Source organism: Branchiostoma belcheri, unplaced genomic scaffold, assembly GCF_001625305.1.
Source record: "Branchiostoma belcheri isolate BF01 breed outbred unplaced genomic scaffold, Haploidv18h27 scaffold106, whole genome shotgun sequence".
NCBI classification, from domain to species: domain Eukaryota; kingdom Metazoa; phylum Chordata; class Leptocardii; order Amphioxiformes; family Branchiostomatidae; genus Branchiostoma; species Branchiostoma belcheri.
In genome coordinates this window covers 38,085-57,850 of record NW_017802447.1, presented here as the reverse complement: position 1 = coordinate 57,850, position 19,766 = coordinate 38,085, and the positions used below count along the sequence as shown (strand labels likewise).

General features: G+C 41.0%; 3 protein-coding genes across 3 annotated transcripts in view; 2 read left to right on the top strand and 1 right to left on the bottom strand.

Annotated features, from left to right (window-relative positions):
* LOC109478596 (protein neuralized-like) lies at positions 1-6,961 on the top strand. The gene is made up of 5 exons (XM_019780266.1): positions 1-160; positions 2,362-2,886; positions 3,249-3,935; positions 4,069-4,187; positions 4,351-6,961. The coding sequence occupies exons 1-5, from the start codon at positions 127-129 to the stop codon at positions 4,609-4,611; spliced, it is 1,626 nt and encodes a 541-aa protein (XP_019635825.1). The 5' UTR covers positions 1-126; the 3' UTR covers positions 4,612-6,961.
* Positions 6,962-8,147: 1,186 nt separating this feature from the next.
* On the bottom strand, positions 8,148-10,379 carry LOC109478603 (probable enoyl-CoA hydratase). The gene is made up of 5 exons (XM_019780278.1): positions 10,077-10,379; positions 9,420-9,615; positions 9,027-9,163; positions 8,647-8,827; positions 8,148-8,432 (listed from the first exon to the last, which is right to left on the bottom strand). The coding sequence occupies exons 1-5, from the start codon at positions 10,307-10,309 to the stop codon at positions 8,238-8,240; spliced, it is 942 nt and encodes a 313-aa protein (XP_019635837.1). The 5' UTR covers positions 10,310-10,379; the 3' UTR covers positions 8,148-8,237.
* Positions 10,380-10,654: 275 nt separating this feature from the next.
* LOC109478587 (cilia- and flagella-associated protein 58-like) overlaps positions 10,655-19,766 on the top strand; it is a 12,089-nt gene continuing 2,977 nt past the window's right edge. The window contains exons 1-15 of the mRNA XM_019780254.1: positions 10,655-10,804; positions 11,381-11,461; positions 11,820-12,035; positions 12,379-12,527; positions 12,860-13,016; positions 13,199-13,393; positions 13,838-13,975; positions 14,257-14,416; positions 14,636-14,718; positions 14,868-15,059; positions 15,761-15,922; positions 16,446-16,592; positions 16,963-17,103; positions 17,257-17,362; positions 17,692-17,809. Coding sequence (XP_019635813.1) covers positions 10,796-10,804; positions 11,381-11,461; positions 11,820-12,035; positions 12,379-12,527; positions 12,860-13,016; positions 13,199-13,393; positions 13,838-13,975; positions 14,257-14,416; positions 14,636-14,718; positions 14,868-15,059; positions 15,761-15,922; positions 16,446-16,592; positions 16,963-17,103; positions 17,257-17,362; positions 17,692-17,809 — 2,054 coding nt within the window. The 5' untranslated portion in view covers positions 10,655-10,795. The remainder of the gene's footprint in view (positions 10,805-11,380; positions 11,462-11,819; positions 12,036-12,378; positions 12,528-12,859; positions 13,017-13,198; positions 13,394-13,837; positions 13,976-14,256; positions 14,417-14,635; positions 14,719-14,867; positions 15,060-15,760; positions 15,923-16,445; positions 16,593-16,962; positions 17,104-17,256; positions 17,363-17,691; positions 17,810-19,766) is intronic.

Genomic DNA, 19,766 nt, shown 5'->3' with positions numbered 1-19,766 from the left:
TTGCGCACACAAAATGGCGGACATAACTTGCCAGGCTGGTGAAGTCTCTTTTCAGCTTCGAATCTAGCAAAAAACAACGCTGTCTGTCACTAAATTTCTGACAAGTCGTTGTCCTAACTTCTCAGGATGGGAAATAGCAGCAGTACGTCGCCAGAAAGAGGTAAATGTTGGTTATTTTGAGGAAAAAAGTGTCTGCAATATGACCTAAGTGTTCAGGAAACCGCCATGTTCATTCTTGTCCTATGTTTTCACATCCGCATGACGTAACTGTCTAGTGATTTTCTTTCCCGACTTTTGCCTATTTGTGTCCTAGCGAAAGCGTAGACAATCATGAAATTCTACCCGGCCGTTTGTTGTAAGCTTTAGGTACAGAATTGGTTTGCTTTTCCTAAATAGTTGACTTTTGTGTATGGACTTGATTCACATGTAATTTGAACATTATTTGGGTTGAAAGATTTCATCAAATTTGTTTTAAAGGATACTATTATATTGTTAAGTATTTGTATCACTTGGTGGGTCGTTTGGTCTTTTTTTATATGTTTAAAAATAAGATAAAAAGCAAAGGATAATGGTTTTAACCCATTTATCTCTTGTACTTGTGAAAGTTCAAAGGTTAAGCCAGTTTCATTATTGCCATAATTCTGAATCCCTTTTTAGGATAGCATGAATTTTATTTTGTGGCATGGCAGTGCTCTATAAGAGGAAAAGAGGTGTCCATAAGACAGAGCACATGGTATACTAGTATTACTACTGGAGTTTGTTTTTTCACGGTAACCAGGAAAGCTGCAGACATAGAAATACAACAAATGTTTCAAGACTTACTTAGTTTTTGGCATATAAATGTTGACTACAAGTATATGTAAGTTGAAAAAGACTAGAAATTTGCCAACAGTCAATGTCTGCAATAGGAATAAAACAGTCACATTACATTAACATTTCAGTATCTACTGAAGCCGAAATAAATATGATTTATTAAGAAAGCCCCACGGCCCTCAACTAACCAAATTAGCCAGTTTGGGGTCAAAGGTCCTATATAATTACCTGTGAAAATCCAGCGGAAGTCCAGCCGTCTGTTATTACAACAAGGCTTGTAAAGATAACAGTGTTTTAGTGATTGTCAGTTTCCCCAGTGGGCATGGCAGTACAACTCTTCTCAGTCATGTGATAAATTCCCTGTAAAACACAGCTGTAGTTTTGTCAAAGGCTTTTTGGGTTAGAAATACTGCAGATATTGGACATTCAATTCTTATCTGTTTCCAACATAGTGGTTATCAGGAAAGTCATAACCTGTGATGTCAGTGATGATAATGACTAGAGTAGGCTGTTGCTTAGTCCCACTTGCGTCATAAAGAGCTCTAATTTGTAAGGAGTCAGCATCCGTTGGTTGGTGACATGTTATTACCATTCAGGAGTGGTGCAGTGTAGAAAATGGTGTTTGTTTTTCATGTACAAGCTTGGCCAGGTAAGCAGTAACATTTTGTTGCATTGGTTAGCTTCAGTCTAAATATCTGAGACAAATATATGATGTATGTTGCTATTCTGGCATGTTCCTAACGAAAAAACCCTACAAACAGAGTCTATTTTACAGTTGTAAAACTGTTGACCTAAATACTGCAACATATGTCTACAACTTGTATACTTTGGACTTACTCTTTTGAATGCTTTTGAAAGGCTTAAATATACATTCATGTAGACTGCCCTTATCCATTATTTTACCAGAAACATCATATAAATCAAGTGGCCATGTGTGTGTAGACTGTGTATTTGTAAAGGTCTTGTCAGTGTTGACTTAATTTTACAATATTAGACCAATTGGAAAGGGCAGTTGCATTACTACTTGTTTATATTACCGGGACTCATGTGTATGTACATGTGTGTGGCTTGTCAGAGGATGGTGGAGTGATATTGCACAGATGTTGACATTTGACAAGAAAAAACAGAGCAAGGGAACCAGACTGCAGCTGATTGTCCATTTTAAACACCACAACATGCATGGCATTTCTTGATATGGATCATGGCGTATGAACTGAAATATTACTGATGTCACATGAATTTTATAGCATTAGTAGTCATTCACTGCCCATCTTGCATTTCAATGACACACCATTACACCCTGTAATGTGTAAACCTTGAAATGTTCTGGTTGGTTTTACTTCCATGCTGACCTCTCCACCTCATAATTATGACACTGCAAATATTGCTACTGTACTTGAGAACTGTTTCAACCATTAACTAAGAGTAAGAAAGACCTTTAGGCTTTACCCTTCTACTGGCACCATGAAATTAACTCCCTGCAAAATTGAATGAATGTGAAATAAAATGTATAACCTAAACCCTTCTTTATTTCTATGCTTGTTACAGAATCAGATAGAAATGACACACCAGTCTTGGAAAATGCGTATGACTCCCACCGAAGGAACATCTGGCGTTTCCACCCAAGTTGTCATGGCAACAACATCTCCATCTCCTCCGACCGTCAGACAGCCAGAAGAGCAGAGAGCTTCTGTAACGCAATCGTCTTCAGCGACCGTCCCTTCCGCATCCAGGAAAAGATCAGACTGAAGTTTACGCAGACAACGGATGGATGGAGCGGGGTGATCCGTTTCGGCTTCACCACGCAGGATCCAAACAGTATCCAGGCGTCGTCTCTACCTAGGTACGCGTGTCCTGATCTCACAAACTTACCGGGCTACTGGGCCAAAGCCTTGCCGGAGAGATACGCAGAAAGGAACAACATCTTGTGCTACTACGTGAGGAGAGACGGGAGTGTGTGCTACTCGGTGAATAATGAGGATAAGGGACTGTTTTTCGCTGGTGTGGACACATCGTCCCCACTGTGGGGGCTGGTGGACGTGTATGGGAACAGCACAGAGATCAGGATCATTGGTGAGACATTGTACAACTCACATGTACCTGATTTGCAATTCACACAAGACTTAAAATGTATATTGGTATACATGTAACACATGTGAACAGTGTATTTTAGGAATGTTTGTAAGGTCTGTTGTAGATATTGAGCACTGTAGATACATATACATGTTGTGCAGTACCAAGATTGGTGTTTCAATTTATATTGTAGTAAGACAGATAAATTCCTAAGGACTTGTCAGATATTTGACATTTGATTATAAAAGCGGACTGCCAATATTCTTAGAGTTAGAAAAGAAAGTACATGTACAGCAGTATTTTTCAATTCATCTTGACTGAATATTTGGTTTAACATTACATCTGATATTTTCTCTAATTAGATGGAGACCAAGAAGAAGACCCTAATGATGCAGGTGCCATGGCGCTGGATCCCTCTGACATCGCTCTTGGTCGTCTCGGCCTCCTCGACTCCAATAATGCTCTAGAAAACCTGACCTTGGAGTCAGAAGGCACCACGGATGAAGTGGACGACAACTACCCCAACCTTCACCGCCTCCCTGATATCCTATCCGACGTCTGGGGAATCCCACGTGATTCGCTACAGGAAATGCAATTCTCCACCACGAGCGGAGCCAACGTAATCTTCCGGGAAAACAGAACGGTCGCCAAAAGGCGCGGGAATGAATTCTGCAAGGGCGTGACGTTCACAAGTCGGCCTCTTGAAGTAGATGAGACCATATTTGTACAAGTGATTGAAGTTACCCCGAGGTATCTCGGGGGTCTGGCGTTTGGGGTGACCAGTTGTGATCCCCAGCTTCTCAATGCTTTTATTGACTTGCCTGATGACTCAGAAAGCCTCATGGACAGGCCCGAGTACTGGGTGATCTACAAAGACTTGTCAGTGCCAGACGAGGGAGATCAGTTAACGTTCACGATAAACAGTGAGGGAGAGCTACGCCACCACGTGAACGGAGTAGACAAAGGGGTATTGATACACGTGGATGTTTCCCAACGACTGTGGCTAGTTTTTGACGTCTATGGAAGTACACAAGCAATTAGAATATTAGGTAAGTATGACAAAACCTAACTTAAGGTGTGACATGAAGATTTTGATACATATTTGATACATAGACAAGGACATTGTACTTGTACATGACTACTAATAATATGTACTACAATGTATTTTGCTTCTTTTTCTAGGAACATTGTCTGGGCGGGAAGGGAACCCATGGTCTTCTGGCTTGAGCTCTGGTCAGAGCAGTGAAATATCCAGATCTGATCCATTCTTCCCACCCCTTCCAATACCAACTGCTGCAGAAGTAAGTACCATCTCATGGTGCTGCATGGCCACTTGTTAGAAAAATCCTGTTTTGTTCTGCTACATTTTATTTGAATCTGTAGTAAATACAGGTCAAGGGCATCTTTAACAACCGAAAAGGAATGTGAATTTGCTACAAATGTTACATCTTCTTTGTTCCGTAGCTGGAGGACAATACTGACAGCTCCAGTGCCAGCGTCCCTACAACACACAACCTCCCCCCTCCCCCCATGGTGGGCACCAGGACCACAGGAAGGAGTGACTGTACCATCTGCTACGACCGCCCTACAGACAGCGCCGTCTACCCCTGCGGACACATGTGTCTGTGCCATAAATGTGGCCAGCTCCTGAAGCGTCAGCGGGGCGGGATGTGTCCAATCTGTCGTGGTGCCATCAGAGACATCATCAAGATATTCAAAGCCTGACATTTTTGCCTAGCCTGATTACATGTGGCAGCCATGTCATTGAGGGGAGAAGCCCCAATCAGCCCCTGACAGAGAGATTGTGTAACACAGGCTGCTACTTTTTTTGCCATGTTCTTGTCGTCGAGCACATTTTCTGTAAAGGCATCTTATCCACATGTCAAACTTTTCTTCGAAGAGATGTTTTTGCCCCTTTCAAGTTGAATTCTTTTTATGCCACGTATGCGCAGTTGGAAAATGGATTATTGTGGTCTGACACCAAAGGAGTTTCTTCTGTGCAGTCTAAGGTACATACACAAGCACTCAAAGATTGAAACACCATTAAGCTGAAATGTTTTGAATGAAAACATACTGAATAGAAATGATCTCAAAGATCTCAGGTCATGCTTCTCAGTGCTTGTGATGTGTGTAAAAACAAATTGTTGTATGAACAAAAATAAAACAACGATTAACCAAAAAAAGGTACAGGTATATACAGCTACATGTGTTTCGGGTTGTCACATTATAAATTTATTGTGTGGAAATGATTACTATAATCAATTTCTCAATCATCCTTATTGTGAAGCACAATTGTTGGAAATAAATTGCATCTACTAGTCCTATGTTTGTACTGTATATCAAGGGCTGAAATGCCAAAATGTTGCCATGGTATGTGAATATGAAAGGTACACCCTATCTTATGATACATGTAGATTTTGGAAAGTCCTTTTACCAATACCAAGTCACTAATAACAGTATTCAGATAGTTTGGAGGTCTGTCTATTATTAATTATCAGTCTAGATGTCTATCAGTAAGAATTTTATGAAATGTACCTTATGTTGTAATTATTAAATTGTTGGCATGTAATATGTTCATTTTACAATGTTCTGCCATTTAAATTTTCTTGTTACTCGAAATAGGTTTGTGTCACAATGTCATTGAGTGTATACTGCTTTATTATATGCATGTACCCATGTTGTTAGGTCACACTAATTTTTCCCAGATTCTCAGACATTTTTAAGTAAAAAGGTAGCAAGAGGTCATGATAAAAACAGAAGGACTGGGAGAAAAACTGTAATCTGTCTATTTTGGCTATAACTAAGACTGTGTACCAAGATACAGACTTCCTTATGTCTGAGAACCAACAAATTGAATTGGCTTGGCCATACTGAAAGTCTGCTACAATGTAAACATGACTGGAAGGTTATGATGTGTGCAAATCATTGTTTTTCTTAACAAGACAAAAGAAATGTAGTAACTGTTTCATTGTGTACTGTATGATGGTGTACAAATTGATTTTTGAGGTAACTATATTAGAACAACAAAGGTACATGTATGACCGTAATTGCAAGTACTGTACGAAAGATGCTATGTCAAAAAATGTCTCCATTGTGGAATACAAACAATGTACGTTGAGAGCATATGTACACCAGATGAACAAAACCTACAATTATCATTTATTTGAAGAAAGAACAGTTTTAGATGAGGTATGGTGCCTAACAATAATTCAATAGGAATTCAACTTATTTGATGCTCATAATAGGTTTTAGACTGTCATGTGCCATCTGGTCTATCACATCAGCCAAGCGTAAATGTCTGAAGCTAGGCTACCGGTATATAAAAGGTAGCAGCAGACTAAAACAATAGCACTGTTGTTTGTACACAATGCTTGATGCTCCCATTGGATATTTTGTTTATTCTTCTCTCAAGAGTGCACTGTACTTTGCTTTGCAATGTTTTGTTATAAATTTAATGTCTCATCCAAGGTGAAAGGGCTATTCTAAGAAAAAAAGGAAAACATTTTGAAATGAAAAGTTGAGGGGCTACTATGTTGAGCATTTGATAATATTCATTTAATAAGGGAGATGATATTCAAAATGAATGGGGCACTATTTGGGGCACAATGTTTTATCTGTTCTCCTTCCCAAACTTTTCAAATCAAGCAATGTTACCGGGTACTGGCCATTACAACCATATGTTTTTATGCTACAAAAAATGAAACACTCAAGCCTGAGTCAAGGTACTAGGCAACTGTTGAACTTAAGCTCTGCTTTAATTGTTGGTAGGTATACTCACAGCACTCTACCTGTCCACTTAATATTGAAACACGTCATGTATGATTTTGATATGAACTTTGTACAAAATACCATGTATTCACACAGGAACAACTATCTTGCATATCAGTGAATTGAGGCCTTTTTGTATTAATACCACTGTACCACGAAGGAATACATATGCCATATTTCAGTCAATGTCTGTGCACAAATAGCACAGAAATAGGACATTGGGCTATGTTGTATAGATGTAGTAAAGCTTCAGTGGTGACATACCATATTTTGTTGTAAGACCTGTAACTAAATTATCGTGAATTTAGCAGATACATGTATAGAGCTTAAATTTCTGGTAATAAATGGTAAAGGAAATCTTAAGTATGATTATGTAGTATTTGATATTGTAGGCTAAGCAGACATTGTAAATTTTTTTGTTAATTGTAAAGATGGTATCTTACATATGTATGTCATTGGTACAGCCGTCAACATCTTGGTTTCTGGTCCTCTGGCTAGCTATATATATATATATGGGCAATTTGCCAAATGTGTTGTAATAAACTGCAATAAAATCTATCTTTCCAAATTTGGGATGTGATTGCTTTATTGCATAAACTAGAGGTCGGAGATCTCATGTCTTCGTCAGAGGGACATTGTTCTAGATAAAGGAACGTTTTTTTACTACTAGAAATCAATTTGGTCTAGAGTACAAAATAATCTCTGTACTCCTTTTTTTTATTCTACAACAGTGTCGCAAAATGTAATGAGAAGATGTGATGAAAGGAAAGAATCAGAACAGGGGGAGATTTATTGCTGTTTTCGTTTGTTGTTACACTATGTTCTTTTATTCAATTTGCATCCAAACATTTGTATTTCCACAGTTAGTATGTTCCAAATCTGTGCATGTTAATCATTTTCTTTTGGCCTTCATGTATTTTATCGCTCTTTTGCAATAAATTTAAGGTCTCCAGTGGACGTCATCCATAAAAATCACTTGGTCTGGCCTTACAATTTAGGGAATGACCTGCCTGACGCATGTCCCCCGCCCCAGTATTTATAGGACAGCCCCTCAATTGTAAGCAATTGATACCAGATGCGGCCGGGGACAGCTGTCCCCCATGTGAATCAATGCAGACGTTGGTGGGGGTAGTTCATTATATATCTAACACAAAGGTCCACTGCAGCGACATAGGGACCCCCCACGAGGCCCGTTTTCGAACTTGACCTTGGTCTCTACAGTGATAGGTAGCCTACCAAAAATCATGAATATCTGTTTAAATATACTTGAGTTATTTTGCTAACAAGCCACAAACACAAAAAAGTCCACTGTAGTGACGTACAAACCCCCCCACGAAGCCCAAACTTGCACTTGGCATTGGCCTCCACAACAATAATCTGCCTGCCAAAAATCATGGACGTCGCATAATGCCTTCAAGACTTATTCCGCTAAATCCTCATTCACCCACAATGCGGCGAGACAATTTCATAGTCCTTCTGACGAAGACAATAAGTTATGATTGCTTTGCTTTGCTATGTTTCTAAGGAAAGCCAGTTAGAATTAGATTCATTAAACTTGACTTTCTCCTGTGAATATTTCTGATCTATAGTTTGGAGCTGGGACCTTTGGCCCCCCAGTCCCCCTCGTCCCTCTCCAGAACGGCGTCTTTAAAGCCGACATCCTGGCAGCGTTTCTGGAAGGCCACGCCCTCAGGACTGTGTCTCGTCATGCCGTCAAAGATGGTGGCAAGTCTCTGTGTGGATGAAAGCCCCATCTGTTCCACAGCCTGGTTGATGACCTGAGAAAGGAAATAACATGTAGTTCAGTATCTTGAACAATTAGAGATGGCAGGCTTCATCTCTTTACCCATAAGCAGTTGCTTTGTCACCTTTCTGGCTTCCTTCTCTCAAAATGTATAAACATCTCTGGTATTTAAATGCAGCAGTACAGTTTGGCATCAAAATGTATTTCACTTCCTAAAGATATGTCACAAAAACCTGTCTTACTCTAACCTGTTTCTGAAAAAAGAGTTGATTGGTTGGGACTGATGCAATCCTGTTTACAAGTCTGTCCGTCTCTGAGTCCAGGTCTGCTGCAGGCACAGACTTACAGACCAGTCCTATCCTGGCCGCCTCCTGTCCGTCAATCAGGTCTCCTGTCAACAGCATCCGCTTGGCCTTTTCTGCACCAATCCTGAAATGAGACGGATAGCTACATTGTACATGTAGGAAACAGACCAAACAAGCTTCAAACAAGGCTGAGTACCAGGCTATCTTTGTATTTCCGTTCAAACAATGACAACAGCACAAAGTATTTCCAGCTTCCACTTCTGTAATGTCATGCACAAACTGATATCCTTCACTTCTAAAGTACACTTCAGTTGAAAACTGACCTGTAAACCCACATGGCTGTGGTAGGACAACCCCAGAGTCTGGCTGGTGGATACCCAATCAGGGCGTCGTCTGCCATGTAGATAATGTCTGCACACAAGGCTAGGTCACTCCCACCTGCCACAGCATAACCATGAACCTGGCAAGGTGGCAAAGTGATCTAGTTGCTAAGGTTCTGGGTTCAAGTACCTCCAATGTTGTGCCCTCGGAAAAAGCATTTTACACCTATTTCTTTACTCAGGTGAATCATCTCATACAAAGCATGTCAGGTCCTAATGTCCATCTTGGTGTGAGTTAAGATCAAACCTTACATAGTCCTGTCTTACGCAGCTTGTCCTTACTATACAAACCTGGTGAGTTAACACTAAAGGGATTTTACCAAGAAACAAACAAACCTTACAAACCACCGGCTTCAGACTCCTCCACAAGGACATGAATGCCTCGGTGCAGGGGTTGATTAGGCTGTAGTCCTTATAAGGACACCACGGCATGGTCTGGCTGCTGGGCATCGACCCGCGCTCTCCCTCTGCAAATAGCTTCAGGTCGTACCCAGAGCAGAATGCCTTCCCCTTCCCATACAGCAGTATGACCCTGTTTAGGTTTAGAAGATATGATTTCATACAAAATTTAATTGACATGTATATTTTCTGACAATGTCTTTTTGGTACATTCCTAAAAAACCAAACCCATTATGAGGAAGCTTCTATAACTTATTAGGTCCTGCCATACAAGAAGAGTTGTAACTAAAAATAAATCAATGGTTTGAGAAAAAATTACCACTGGAAACAATGAAATGATTGGTCTAATTTGTTTTGTCTCCTGGATCCAGCTAGCAATACTTTAAAAACTGTCATCATACTTGTTTATCTAAAGCGGGAGTGAAATAGATCATTAAATCATTATAGTAACTGTTGCCTGGATTGTCACATACTATGGTGAATTGGTATTATTTGAGGACACGCCCCCTTGGCGCTGATGTGAAAATCGTTTGTGTCAGAAATCTCTAGTATAACCGCCGCCCCTGAGGCCTCGCCAAAAAAATGACAACAAACCGGACATCATCGTCTGCATTCGCTGCGCTGACAGCTTGTTGTAGTTCCCGTGGCACGTCCATGTTGATCGCGTTCAATCTAGTCGGGCGGTTCAAGGCTATGTGCGCCACACGTCCGACTTTGGAGTACAGAATCGATTTGAAGCCATTTGTGGCCTCCATAGACAACTTTCTGTGGTATACAAAAGGCAGCTTGTAGCTCTGTGCTCTCAAAAGATACTTGAGCGCATTCATAGCAATCTAAATTCTTAATTTTCTTCGGAGACTAGAAGAACCTGTAAAAATCCCCGCGAACTTTTTTCAATAAAAGTTCAAAGGTCAACAAGTGATGATGATGGTAAGCCTCCCACAGAACAGCGCCGTCGGGAAGACCGGTTCACAATACAAATATTTGAATACATCCGCTGGTCAGACTGATTCAAAGTCACTTCACGTCAATGTGATTGTTTATAGGAATACAAAAATCGCACAGAATGTCTTTACATGGTGAATGTAAGAAATGTTATGTATAAATGATCGGCCGTGTCGAGTTGTTGTCAGAAGAAGGGTTTATTTTGTTGCGGCGGCGGTGGCGCACAGCGCCCATGGTTACCACGTAAACAAGTGTCGTCACCACCCAAAGAACAAAACAGATTTCCCAGCACAGATTTCAAAGTTTTTGGCGTCTAGTAAGAGTTTTGGGGCATTTTAACGCCATTATTCCACCTTACACCACACAAGATGAGTGACGTAAGTACTTTTAGCATCTTGCTTCTTGATATATTTTCTCTATACTCGATAAATCGTCGCCAAAGCTGCAAAGTTTGTAGCAAAACTTGAATATTGGGAGGGGGGCGTTCTATACTTTTTCATTTTCTTAGTCTAAACTAAATTAAATCTACTTTCTTACTCTTAGAAAAAGCCTAATTAGCAGACATGCGGGCAATACGATGCCTTCAGTATCTTCTGCTGTAGCCTTTTTGGAGGCACGGCACTGTACATAATTTATGTAGTGCGCCATAATAATTTGAAGTCACAGAATACAATTTCAAGTCAGGGAGCTGGCTGGTTACATGATAGCCGCGGCGACTGTTGCAGGGCTTCTCTTGCTTGCAGTCTTTTACATCAGCCTATGTAAAAGACTGCAAGCAAGAGAAGCCCTGCAACAGTCGCCGTGGCTAGTTACATGAGGGAGTAGCGCCCTTATTCCCGTTTATAAAAACCCCTGTCTCCAACCTTGTTCGGTCAAATTGTTGTGATAGTTCAATTCATTTGTATAGGAGTTACATTTGCTAATGTTTCGTTGTATGTATTTTACACATATAGGAAGCAGATAAAGGAGAAAAGGGCGAAAAGCCAGCCTTGGAGGAAAATGCCTTTGAGGCCCTGGAAAGAGACTTTCAGGAGGTAAGATGTCTAAATGTTTACTTGACATGATTGAATAATTTTATTACCTTAAAAACTGTCAATTTGTGGAATCTTAATCTATGTGCTTTGATTGGCGTTGGAATGATTGTGACACGGTAAAAGAATCTAGGCATCGGACTGTGTGTCATTAATCATAAAAGAGACAGCAACAATGATGGTATTCACCCCTTTACCCATGGCCATATGCCACAGACAAACCTGTACATGTGGACAAGTCAAAAACAATACTTAATTCACATCCACCATAGTACAACATATGTGTTGCTGAGGATCACAAAACTAACATACTGACATCAAGTGCATCATCCTAACTGCTGTGTCCGTCATGTTTCCCCAGGTTCTGAATGAACTCATGGGAGACAAGAGTCTGGAGAAGTTCCGTGTTGAGTACGAGAAACTCCACCGAGCGCTGAAGAAGTCCCACGAGAGCGAGAAACGTCTCATGCAGAAATGTCGCGAGCTCAACGCCGAGATTGTCGCCAACTCCGCCAAGGTGTCCACCGCCCTGAAGCTGTCCAGAGAGGATCAGGACACCATCGCTTCCCTGAAGAAGGTAACTATGACAACAGACTTCAAGCAGGTTTTTAGTCATTAATTGCTAAAAGTACGTAATAGCAGCCTTGTTTTTTTTTTGAGAGCTTGTAGTGAACACAGCACTGCAGCTATAATTTATAATGTCTATTTATGGCATTTTGTAATTGTTATAGTCATTGCAATTGGTTTGGAGACTTCAAAATCACACAATCAGAAATTGGAACATGGTGCCAAATTATTGTGACAGTCACTTATTAATAGACAAGACATCATCATCAAAAGTTCTCACAGGTAAAAACGGAATGAATACTCCATGATATTAATGTGGGAAAAAGGAATGACTGGCCTTTTCCTTCTTGCAGGAAATCGAGAAGGCGTGGAAGATGGTGGATGCAGCACACGAGAAGGAGCAGCGGGCACGGGAAACCATCCAGTCTCTGAAGCAGGAGATCTCCAACCTGACCAAACTGGTGGAACAGGGGGCAGGACTTACCATGGGGCAGGAACACAAGTATGTGGGGCTTTCAGACTTGTGCATGTATTTAGTTAAAAAAAACTTAAAATCCTTCAGTGTATAGGGCAGTACTTACCGATATTTCTGTTTCAATTGCACCTTGGGGCACACAGTTACCCATAAAACAAGTGCAAGTATAGCAGGGGGAGAGTCCACTGGTAGTTGTGTGTGTTCATTTTCCATTCCCATTTTCAATGTCTTTTGTATGACCTGGCTGAGCTTTTAACTTGTAACCTCCCAATTTTAAGTCTTGTTTAATCTGCCATTGAAGTTTGATTTTTGTAGAGACCATTTGATGCTAACAAAGCTAATGTTTTCATTATTTCCAGTGTGAATGAGCTGTTGAAGATCAAGGAGGACCTGACAAAGGAGCGTGACCAGCAGCTTGAGGAGATTGTGAAGCTACGTGAGAGTCTGGCCAAGGCAGGAGAAACGGCAATGAAGGCAGAGCAGGACAGGGCTGATGCTGAGGCCAAAATCACTGAGGTACGTACAGTATCAAATGATAAAGGATTGCTCTCTATATCAATTGAACAGAAAGTTGCAGTAAAGATTGCTGAGTCGTAGCTATCAAATACATGTACCACGAAATACATGTATGTCTTTGTATACGATTTTGTAGTCACAGCCAATCAAGTCCTGACACTCCATTTGTTGTCGTTCCACAGCTGAACCAAGATATCCAGATGAGGACGAACGAGGCACAGCGTGAGCAGCGTAAGAAGGAGAAGATGGAGCGTGAGTTGAAGAACTCCAGACAGGAGCTGGAGACCAAACAGAAGGACATGCAGTCCAAGGAGCAGCAGCTGCAGAGGAACAAGGAGGATCTGGCTCGCTTTGAGCAGCAACTCAAGGAGCAAAGGGTAAGAAACAGAAAGTGATTGGAGCCGTGAGTTCAGATCCCACTTCTGACACCATGTTATGTTGTCTACATTGAGATACATATATATATTAAGAGGTGGGATTTGGAGACCGTTTTAACTCTTAAAAACTTGTACATGGAGTGGTGATGATCTGTTTTGAATTTTAATACAATTGATTTTTTTTGTATACTAAAACTTTTTCAGGTTAGATAGACAAAATAGAACAATGTGGCATAAGCATTAGTAAAAAGAGCCAGGAATTTTGAATTTAACACTCCATCATTTCTGTTGAGGGATGCTTCCCGTCTTAAATTTAGGTTTGTCTTTTAAAGACTACATTGCCAATTTGTTTGCAATATCATTTTTGCCAGATTTCATAATGAATTGCTATACATCATGGAACATAATTACCTAGACTAACATAATGACATGAAACCACAACAGATCCAAAATGAGAGGCTGGTGAAGGAGTCAGACGTGTTGAACCAGCGCTTCACCAAGTTACAGAACGACTACGAGAACCAGCTCATCAGCGCCGACCAGCTGGCTCAGGAGAACCAGACTAAAGTACAGGAACTCAAGGTAGGGGGGAAAGATTATACTTTTTACATGTAGCCCTGTGACCCTGTCCTTGTTGTTGGTGCATTTAATCATTGACATTTACATAAAGTCAGTAGGGAAGGAATGAAAACCATTAGGTGTATTTTTGTAGATTGCAAATAATGCAAATTTTTTCTTATATACATGTACATTGCAATTTGAATACTAATATTACCTCCGATATATTTTTTTGTGTTTTGGTTCTATTGCTCATCAGTCTGATAGGTTTGTGGTCCTAAAAGAGAACATCTTTTTGTTTGCAGCAAAAAGAGGATGAGATCCAGGCCCTGCGTCAGGACACGCTGCGCATCACCAAGATGCGGGAGGCCATCCAGCGCAAACTGAGACAGACAGAGGACCAGAAGGGAGAGGCTGAACAGTCCAAGGAGACCCTGAAGAGCCAAATTGTTGGGCTGGAGAGAGGTGAGACCAGTCTGCATTTTCTTTGTTTGATTCAGTCATTCCTTAAAGTTTATATTTGAATATTTTGATTATTTTTAGGTCAAAGATTCTTAGGGTTGCAAACACATGAACACAAACATGCAGAGTTTCAAATACACACACATACACACGCACACACACACATGCACACATACAAAGAGTTCTGATCATCGTTACATTTTTGTTGTTTTTGTTTTCCAGAACTGGAAGCCAGTAAAAAGCAGGCAGAGGCTGACAGAAAGGCCATTGATGATCTTGTCCGAGAACGAGATATCCTAAACAAGGTTAGTATAAATTCATTTCCTGTATATTCATAAATATTTCAATTTATTACATGCAGTATTATTCAGTAACTTTCTAAGTTAGTGATAACTTAGCATACTGTAGATGGGTGACATATGCTCTAACATATTTTCTGTATTCTACACAACAGAACATGCTGAAGGCAGCAGGACAGACCCAGAAGCAGCTGAACCTGGTGCGTCTCCACGAGCAGTCCAAGAAGAACCTGGAGCAGGAGATCCAGAACTACAAGGAGGAGGCTGCAAAGCAGCGCAAGATCATCTACCAGCTGGAGAAGGAGAGGGATCGCTACATTAATGAAGCATCCGAACTTACACAGAAGGTACGGTATTGGCCAACCTCAGATGGCTCTCAAGCAGTTTTTGCATGATTGTACTCTGGCCATAAGAGTGCAGTAAATCTACATGTGTATACTATAATAGATATTATGTGTATTAGAAGCTAGACCAAACATCATGTGCCATCAAGACAGGTGTTTATCTTCTTGATTGTTATCAAAACAGTTGCAGTGCAAAACTAGCAATTGTTTTGTTTGGCTGATTAGTACTGTGTAAATGCAGTACTAGTATGTATTAGCCCCAGTTACTACTAGTAGCTGCCAAGCCTACTAGCATTACAAGCTGCAAGTGTGTCTGTACAGAGGAGCATTTTTCACCCATAACAGTATACATATATACCATTATGAACAAGGAGAATATTCAGGTTTGCATTCACTGTTTTTAAAGTCTGTATGTAAATCTTTTTATTAGCTTTGCCTGCAGAAGAGTACAGTATATGGTACAAATGTATAGAACCCCTTTGTGTCAGCAGATACCAAGGTGCATTTGGAATAAGCAGGAATCCTGTTCTCAAAAATTGGTTCTTTTTACAAAAAAAAAACAACTTGTTTTTCAGTTGAAGCAACACAATGAAAATGCCAGCACCTGTTGGTGTGATGATTTTTCAGTGGACAAGAGAATGGAATTTATGTATGCTGCACTCATTTCAAATCTCACGTTTGCCACTTCTGTTTGCCCCTGACAGGTTCTGCAGCACATGGAGGATGTTAAGGTGCGTGAGATGCAGATCTTTGACTACAAGAAGAAGATTGCAGAGGCGGAGACCAAGCTGAAGCAGCAGCAGAACCTGTACGAAGCCGTGCGCAGTGACAGGAACCTGTACAGCAAGAACCTCATCGAGTCACAGGTTTGTAACCTTACTACAGATGTCTTCCTGGGATTGGTATGTTTTTGTACCATTGTCATTTACAACTTTTACATGCATGTCAAAATTTGTTTTAAATGGCATAAACATGGGATGAAGTAGTGTAACAGCCTTGCCTCATTTATATAAAGTACATTTTGGGGCTCTATGTTAGGTGCATTGTAGCTTCAGTTTCTGACATTACTAGTATGCAGAATGGCACTGCATGTAACTTCTAGGGAAGGTCAAAATGTGTTTTTCTGCCACCAAGTATAATTGCTATATCAGAACGATAATAAAGTCATGATCTTCTGATGGAAGGATGCAAATAGCCTGCAACTTTTGAAATGTCTACAGAACAGGCTTCAACATTACCTACAGTCGCCACTGTAAGAAAAATTCTCCTAAATCTGCAATCTGTTATTTTGCTAGAAAGTGATAGACATTAGCTCCATGCTGACTGTTGTGTGAGAATCAAATCCAGGATATATTCTGACATTGTTTCTACCCCCCTTACTCCTCCCAGGATGAGATCACAGAGATGAAGAGGAAGTTGAAGATCATGAACCACCAGATCGACCAGCTGAAGGAGGAGATCACAGCCAAGGAAGACGCTCTGGTCAAGGAACATCTGGAGCATGAGAGGGTCCGCAAGGAGAAGGAGGCTCTCAAGGTGTGTACAACTTCTGTCTTGGGATTTGCAGAAAGTATTTTAAAGACATGACTTCTCATTTGCTAGAAGGAATTACTGAAATCAGTGTTGATTTTACTTTCAAAACTTTTGATTTTACTCTTAAAACAGCATTATTTATTTATTGTCATACATGTACAATGTAATGTATTTATACTGAGAGTTTGCTTGTAATAAGCTGAGCTAGAATTGGCAAGATCAAACTACTTTTCAGAGCTGAAAATACTTTAATTTCCTGCTCTATCTTTTATGCAAAGCACCTAACATACTTGTAACATTTTCTTGTAACAATCCCTATAAATGGTAAGCAATCAAGTTAACTATATCATGCATGTATTCCCCCCCCCCCCAGGCTGAGCTGCAGCGTATGAAGCAGCAGGCAGCGGAGAGTAAGGCGTACATCGAGGCACAGGAGGCCGAGGAGCGCAAACTGCTGAAGATCATCGCTGAGGCTGACGCCGAGAGGATGAGGCAGAAGAAGGAACTGGACCAGGTAAGATTATCAGACTGTGATGTTCTCTAGGAAAAGTCTGGGATATTCAACTTATATTTTGTAGTAACATAAACCACTCTTGTTTGTCACAATACCCAGTATATCACAGAATTTTGTCTCTGTGTCTGACAACAATTTGCCTGCCCTTGACAGGTGATCAGTGAGCGTGACATCCTGGGCACACAGCTGGTACGCAGGAACGATGAGCTCGCCTTGCTGTATGAGAAAATCAAGATCCAACAGTCCACTCTCAACAAGGGTAAGGCAGCTGATACAATCTTTTCAACAAATATGTCTTCATTTGATGGTATATAAAATTAATGTATACAGGCATCCATAGTTGAGCACTCTAAAGTACTGTTATTGTATCATTGAAGTTGATCTTAAAAAGTTTTATAGTTTATATACCCGTTATGGGGCTTTGCTCAGTATAGAATGAAATACAGATTCTTGCATTAATTTCTTGAAGCTGTGTGCATTTCTGTGATGCCCAATATTCTCTCAGTTTTTGTGCTGCTAAGGCCCACAAAGCAATATGGGTAGGGGGGTGAAGTGTGCCATCTCTGATTGCCTTGTTTGCCTGACCAGGTGAGATCCAGTACAGACAGAGACTGGAGGATATCCGCCTGCTGAAGCTGGAGATTAAGAAGCTTCGCCGTGAGAAGGCCATCCTCACCAAGAACTGTGCCAACGTGGACGATCTCAGGTCTGTTCAAATACTTAATTGATCATGTGTCATACATTTTTAGCTCCAAATTTTTAACAATTATTTACCTAAGTCTAGAATGATTAAGTATAGGTTTGATTTTTAATGGCTAATAATTCTGAATACTAGAAATTTAAAAACTGTGGATTGCAACCGAAACAAAGTTAAACATCATCATCATCATCATGTCGGGAGTTGTAGTTCCCGGTCCCAAACCCTCTCTCGCCAGTCCACTTTGTCCGTCATGGCGCTCGCCAGGTACTCCTTTGGAAGACCCACATCAGCAGCCAGCAGGTCTATGTACGTCATACGAGGACGCCCCGGTTTAGAATGCCCTTGTTTGGGCTCCCACAGGATCAGTTCACTAGCTAGCTCAGCCTTATTTCTGTAGACATGTCCTGCGAAACCTGTTCTCCGCTGTCTGATAAGCTCAGACACAGCTGGAATGTCTCCGTAGAGCTCCTCCTTGGTAGGATGTTGCTGCCATGACTTGTTCAATACTGCACGTAGCATCCGTGTGTAAGTTCCATCTAGCCTTTTTTCCAGCTTCTTTGTCAAAGTCCATGTTGGTGACCCATACAGCAGTACTGACTCTACCACTGCTCTAAAGAAGTTTCTTTTCGTGTTGTCAGGTAGAGAAGATTTCCATATTTCCCTCAGTTCTTGTAGCGCACTCCATGCTTTTGCTATACGGATTAGCACATCTTTTTCTGTGGATGAGATATCGCTTCCCAGGTAGCTAAACTGTTTTACTTCTTTTAATCGAGTTCCATTCAGGGTGCTGATCATGCCACTCTGGTTGAAGCAAATGAATTCAGTTTTCTTGGCATTTACATAGAGGCCAATCCCAGAGGCTGCCTCTTCTAGTGCATGCAGCAGTCTCTCTGCACCAGAGATCCAGTCAGCCAGTAGTGCAAGATCGTCTGCGTAGTCCGCGTCCGTGATCTTTTTGGCGGGGTGTCTTCTACTTCTTGCTGTTTGTAGGGTGAAGCCATAGTCTGCATGGAGGTCTACAGAAGTGCGCAAAACATAGTCTAGGGCTATAATGAACAGAAAAGGAGCCAGGGTGTCTCCTTGTAACACTCCTGCTTGTATGGTAAAGAAATCTGTATCACCATCCGGTGAGCGCACCATCGATCTGGTCAGCTTGTACATCATCATGACAGCGTTAATCGTTTCATCCGGAATACCGTACGCTCCCAGTATCTCTGCCATTTTTCCCCTATGTAAAGAATCGAAAGCTTTTGAGAAGTCTACGAACAGCAGAACTGCTTCAAGATTCTTTGCTTTCACCCCTTCTATAATTCTCCTCACTGTCAAGATCTGCCCTAGTGTTGACCTATGTTGCCTGAAACCATTTTGATTGGCACGCAGCACTTTTTCCATTACAGGTTGTATACGATTTCGAAGCATGGTGTTGTATATTTTTGCTGCGGTAGGCATGAGTGTGATGCCCCTATAGTTGGACGCAAGTGACAGGTCCCCTTTCTTTGGGAAAGGTAGAATACATCCTTCTGTCCATCCTTTGATCAAACTTTGCTTGTACATGCCGTTGCAACACATTAGTAGGATATCGTTGAAGTGTCCTGACTTCCACACCTCTGGGGGCACTTCATCTAAGCCTGCTGCTTTGTTGCCCTTCTGTTTCTTAAGTGCTTCCTCCAGCTCATCTTCTGTGAAAAGTCCCTTTCTAATAGGAAGCTCTTCCTCTATGATTCTCTGTACTGGTATGTTCTTGATAACCGGGGCCTTTCCTAATAGATTCTCAAAATGTTCTTTCCATTTCTGTAATCTCTCTTCCTGGCTTGATGCCTTGAGTTTTGCTTGGGACGATCGCTTTCTTCCACTGATATCGTTTACTGTTTGCCAGGCAAGAGCTGGTTGTTGGTTTTCCCCTGCCTCTCTAATAATGCTTATTTGTTGTTGGATGTATTTCTGTTGTTCACTTACATATGCT

Bases quoted from the DNA above. Each gene is read 5' to 3' on its own strand.
- LOC109478596 (XM_019780266.1), top strand. From the start codon at position 127: ATGGGAAATAGCAGCAGTACGTCGCCAGAAAGAG. The intron at 161-2,361 runs GTAAATGTTGGT...TGCTTGTTACAG, and splicing joins CAGTACGTCGCCAGAAAGAG to AATCAGATAGAAATGACACA. The intron at 2,887-3,248 runs GTGAGACATTGT...TTCTCTAATTAG, and splicing joins CACAGAGATCAGGATCATTG to ATGGAGACCAAGAAGAAGAC.
- LOC109478603 (XM_019780278.1), bottom strand. From the start codon at position 10,309: ATGAATGCGCTCAAGTATCTTTTGAGAGCACAGAGCTACAAGCTGCCT. The intron at 9,164-9,419 runs GTTTGTTTGTTT...CCACCTTGCCAG, and splicing joins TGAAGCCGGTGGTTTGTAAG to GTTCATGGTTATGCTGTGGC. The intron at 8,828-9,026 runs GTCAGTTTTCAA...GTCTCATTTCAG, and splicing joins ACAGCCATGTGGGTTTACAG to GATTGGTGCAGAAAAGGCCA.